This window comes from Bidens hawaiensis, unplaced genomic scaffold (genome assembly GCF_021521415.1).
Source record: "Bidens hawaiensis isolate Kalapana, Puna unplaced genomic scaffold, B.hawaiensis_p1.1 tig00010929_1, whole genome shotgun sequence".
Taxonomy (NCBI): domain Eukaryota; kingdom Viridiplantae; phylum Streptophyta; class Magnoliopsida; order Asterales; family Asteraceae; genus Bidens; species Bidens hawaiensis.
The window spans coordinates 574769-580437 of record NW_027491846.1 but is presented as its reverse complement, the minus strand read 5'-3'; the positions used below and the strand labels follow the sequence as shown (position 1 = coordinate 580437).

The window sequence follows — 5669 nt, the reverse complement described above, 5'->3', positions numbered from 1 at the left end:
CTCATCAACCAAATCTCACCGACGAATTAAAGAGCTTTTCAATTATGTGTTCAAGTTTCATTAACACAACTCATAATTAAGAGTTCTAAATCTAAAATTAGCGAAGTTCACAGTGAATAAATGACGTTTTAAACATTATCGCATTGCCGTATTACAAGTTATATTTGAATCCCGTCCGTTTAGATATTTTATAAAATTAATTATGATGGATCTTTTTTTTTCCTTAATCCAGTATTCCAGTTTAACACTTGGACCGTAACCCAAGTAATGTAATTAAAACCAAATATGTTAATATATGTGAATGCCGAATTAATTGGGCATGACCCTGTAATAGTTGGGCTTGCAACTTTTAAGTCACTAGTCCACAACTATGAACTATGATGATGGGTCAAGATGCAAACTTAATTACTCCACAATCAAGAATATTCCATATGCCAAACAAAAGGCTACTTACTTTATTCATATAATCAAATTGCTCGGGATAAATAATACAAGATGCTCCGTAATAAATTAAAACACCATCAATAACACACATACGTAGTACAAGATTTGCACTAATGTTTACAAACCCAGAGCAAAAGGGAAACCCGTGTTTTTTAACCAACTACCCCCAGCAATGAAGTTTCCTGGTGTAAATCCTTGAGCCTCGGTAGCACTTGTAATAACCTTGTAACCTTTCCATTTTACTCTACCTGAAGTCCCCGCCCCGGCTCCCGTGTTGCGGTACTCCCCATAGTATAACGTGCTCAGGGCAAAGTTCCCGTCCCACTCGAACCATCCCGCTGGGTGGATCACGTTGCTGATGCTAGATTGCATCACCACCGTCCTTGAATACTGCTTCCATGGCCGTCCTAGATACGTTGGAAAACTCCCTTGCACCGGGCTCAAATCAGAAGTGGCACCTATCCTGCATTTTTGAATCACGATCCCGGTGTTCTGGTTAGGGTCAGTGCGCCCTTGTGCTGTGAGCATATTCTTTTGACCCGAATTGGGGCGGCGTGCGTGGATGTCACAATCTTGTAAAACGGCTGCAGCGTTTCCAAAAATGAAATCAACAGTACCAACAACCAAGCAGTTGATGTAGAATTGACGGTTTTTGTGAACGTAAAGGGTGTCTTGGTACGCTAACATGTCACATTGATAGAATGCTGATAAATCAGATCCGACTCGAAGTGCCACTGCTTGGTGATTTGAAGCACCAGCCGTGTTTTGAAATGTTATGTCTCGTGCCAAGAACCCATCACCTACAATTGCTGCAAAAAAAGAATAAAAATAAATAACTTACTATAATTTTATTATATCAACCAAGAAACTATAGCATGTGATTCGTCTTTGATTAATAACGCGGGCCCACCACGTTGAACTTGATTAAGGTTTTCTGGTGATGGAATGAATAGGAACAATATTAATTTGTGTATGGTGGATATGTTATCACATGTTCGGCTGCTTACTTTATGGACACTCTAGTTGTCGTAAAACAAAAATGACAAAGCTGACAACTTGGCTTGATAATTGTAACCTTTTGCTAACACGGATACGGATGTATCTTAAATCATATCTTATCCTTATTTTTTCCCTCTCCCTTGTACGCAAATAAAACCAAATCTATTAAATATGGTCGTTTTTATATGTAGTTTAATAAGCTTTTTATTCTAAATTAGCAACATTACTGAGCTAAATTTTTTTTATCATATTTCCAGATTGACATACCTGTCGGTAAAAGTTTTTTTTTAATCTTATTAAGTAAAAAAGAAAATGTTATGTTTATCTGCAATAAAGTTATGATATTGGTAGTGGAATTTATATTTTCTTTACTTTCCCCTTTAAAAATTTGTCGTACTTGCTAACTTGTTTCACCTTTAGATCTGATAGGTGAAGTGTAGCCAATGAAACATACCCACTGAAAGACAGAACATGCAACAACAATATCATTTTAAAAATTTATCACATGCCTTCAAACTTACTATCATAATAATAATAATAATAATAATAATTACAGTTGGACATTCTTTTAACTATATTATTGCCATACCAAACAGTTATTCAGTTACATCTAGAATTATAAATCATATCATTCATGTGTATAAATATTTTTAACTTGTACTCTAATAATTAGCAATGCTTTTGAATATGATGAATTATATTTCTATATTGATGTTATAATTAAGGTAGTTAGTATTCCTATTAAGCTTTTTGTTGTGAATTTACTTACATTCATTCTTGATTAAAATGAAAACATAATATGAACATTTCGAGCGAAATAATAGTACTGAGATAAGATTCTAACCAACGGTAGCTGAGTCGAAGGTAGTACTTCCTCCTTTTACGCTTCGGCTTCCGGTAATAATCGTATTTTTTCTCCCATCTCCCAAAAACATGATGTTCGTTTTTCCTTTAGGCACCTCCACATTTTCCCGGTACACCCCAGCCTTAATCCTAATAACGTACCTTGAGCTGCTCTTTGACGGTGCAGCCGCCACCGCAGCCGCCACAGTCTTGTAGTTCCCACTCCCATCAGCCGCCACCACCACGTTGGCCTTAACCGTCCCCGACTGCAATAACTTCCTATCTCCAACAGATAACCATTCCGGCCACACCGAGTTCTCTTCCTCCAATTTCCTCCCATTCAGCCTCTCCTCGTTAGCCAAATCCGTATCCGTCATGTTACAAATCATAGCCAATGCATTACTACACATTTTCCTCACCTTAACCTGACCTTTTTCCAGCTCTTTACGAACCTTTTTATCCGCACCGTCGTGAGAGAACCCATCAAGACACGTTTCCTGGTCAGTTATACCCGAGCTCATAAGCGTCTTTAGATCGTTAGCATGCTGCTTCAACGACTTCTTGGTTTGATACTCTTCTAGATCTTTTTCCACCTTCTGAACCTCGTCCAATGTCTCGGACACCAGTTCCAGACAATCATGAAGCGCGGCAATCTCGCGTGGCGTGAGGCCTTTACGAGTGGTGAGCTTCTTTATCTGGAAGTAGTTCTTCTTCACTGCGGTTTCGATTATTTCAACCGCAAGCTCGATGACGTCCTTCTGGGATTTAACTTTGTTGGATACATCCGGGTGGCTCGTGATGGTAGAGTAGCATAGCTCTGGGTAAAATGTGCTGCTGCATGAGGATTTCACGAGTGCGTGAACTTCACTGTCAACAGCACTGGAGTGACGTCGGGATTTGACTCCGACGACTACAACGCCGATTAAAGCCGATACAAGTAGGATTGAAACAAAAGCGGTTAACAAATATTGCTTTGATTTTTTGTTGGAAAAGTTGATGGTCTTACCGGAGTCAGCGAATGCATCTTTAACGGACGACATTATATGATTGTGATAGTTTAAGCTAGGGGATATATATTCGAATGAATGAAATGAAATGTACGTAACAGGTAACAAGTGTGGTGGAGGTTGAATGCATGTGTGCTTTTATCCGCAAATTACATAATTCAATAAAATGAGGCGGCCACGAATATTATTATATATAACATATTTTTAGTGTAATACAATTCATTTTATGCACGATGTAATACAAGAAAATATAACATATTCTTCTATACATTACAATTCAACCTTATATTTCCGGAAAATATCTAAAAATGTTATTCGTAATTTTAGTGGTACAAGTATGCAAAATTACAGACGGAATGTACCATTATGAGTTAATGAAAAATATATGATTAGTTGATCAATGAAATAGAATCACTTATACTATAGGAAATCCCACAAATCCCAAAAAAAACCAAACTAGCCAATAAAATAGTAACAATCTATTTTATATCTTAACTATTGCATTCCAATGTTCATTCATCACCTCGTACTAGTTGTACTATTATACGATTGACCTTTAATAATGTCAAAAACAAAACCTCTAGTACTGTTGTACAATTAATAACTTTAATTTGTAGAACAAAAGTTTAGATGTCGTTCCAAAAAAGAATAAAAGTTATGACTAAAACCTATAGTACTGTTGTACAGTTATATTATCCTGTGTCATTATCGATAAATAAATTACGTTTCCTCTGATAATTGATACCGTTCTTCAGAAAATAATTGATTAAATAAACAAAGAGCATCTTTTTATTTGGCACTTTATCACCAACTTGCATTCGGAGTTAGAAATAAAGATACAATATATCTAAAATGGCATTTATAAAATATATTATACTTTTGATGTGGACTTTGTAGTTCGTTTCTTAGCTGTAAAGCCTGGCTGATTTGTTGTTGTCGGTATCTTATTAATGTTAATTATGCTTTTATATATTAATTATAATATCTAATAACAAATTTTATTTATAGTAAAATGCGTATTTGTTTATTGAATCAAACATTAACTATTTTTACTAGGACCGAGCCATCAATTATGTTTCATCAAACCTAGCTAATTAATATGAAAATGATCCTATTTCATTATTTCATATTTTTTTTTTGAAAATTGACTTTCATTAAAAACAGACACAACCAACGACTATCACCAAGACGGAGAAAGACGCTGAAAACCAAAAACCAAAACCAACGATCACGTTACATCAAATAAACACCAACTTTTCCAATCCACTACCCCTATCTTAGATCTATTTTTGTACCAAAGAAAACCCAAAGATTTTATGTCCGCAACCATTTCTGCCACCTTAGTGTTCTTGCCCGAAAAAATCTTTTCATTCCTAGCCCGCCAAATCCTCCAACAAGTAATGATGACAATTCCATGAATAATCAATCTTTTATTCCCCGTCGCACCACAAACCTTATGCACTTCCACCAAATCATTGACATGAAAAACAAAAGATCTAGGGATGTTGCACCATGAACCAATCGCATTCCAAACGGCCATAGAAATGAAACACCCGGTTAACAAGTGCTCGAGCGATTCCTCATTACTTTCACATAAAGCGCAACTATGATCATCACAATACAAATGACGTCTAGCTAAAGCCTGCTTGGTTGGAAGGCTATCCAGAACGGCCCTCCACATAAAAATATTACATTTTTTCGGGACCCAATTGCTCCATTGGAAACTGGAACTCCCAGCATCCTCAACGGACCGCACCATCCATCTTTTAATCGCCGAAACCTCGAACTCTTTGCAGCTACCAACCGCCCAAGACCATGAATCTTCACGGTCAACCATCACCACCTCTTGAAGGAGATCTTCCAACTCCTGCTTCTCGAACACCTCCTGTTGGGAGGAAGGAGCTCTAAGCCAATCCCACACAATGCGACTAGAAGATCCAGTGACCACCAACCGATCAGCTAACAAGACATTTTTATGTTTTTCTACCGCATATAAGGACGGATACTTGTCCATAACCGGCGCCGAACCCAACCACAAATCCGTCCAAAACCGAACTTGGCGACCATTCCCAACTGTGGCCCGGATCACTCTATTAAAACCCACACCATCAACCTTAAATTTGTTCCAGAACATAACACAATTCTTCCAAACCCCGGGAACTCCATTATTAACCGGAGCAAGCCCCCAACAGCGCGAGGACCCGTGAATAGACAACACTACTCTTCTCCACATCGCGTGCTGATCATTTAGAAATCTCCCAAGCCATTTAGTAATCAGCGCTTGATTATTAACCTCTAAACGAGCGATACCTAAACCCCCTTCTTTTATAGGTTTGGTGACTACCTCCCAAGCCACCCATGACATCTTCCTCACTT

At 37.6% G+C, this 5669-nt stretch overlaps 1 protein-coding gene across 1 annotated transcript; it reads right to left on the bottom strand.

Moving 5' to 3' along the window:
- Window positions 1-541: 541 nt before the first annotated feature.
- Window positions 542-3326, bottom strand: LOC143536865 (pectinesterase-like). The gene is made up of 2 exons (XM_077030766.1): window positions 2288-3326; window positions 542-1253 (listed from the first exon to the last, which is right to left on the bottom strand). The coding sequence occupies exons 1-2, from the start codon at window positions 3324-3326 to the stop codon at window positions 562-564; spliced, it is 1731 nt and encodes a 576-aa protein (XP_076886881.1). The 3' UTR covers window positions 542-561.
- Window positions 3327-5669: the final 2343 nt, after the last annotated feature.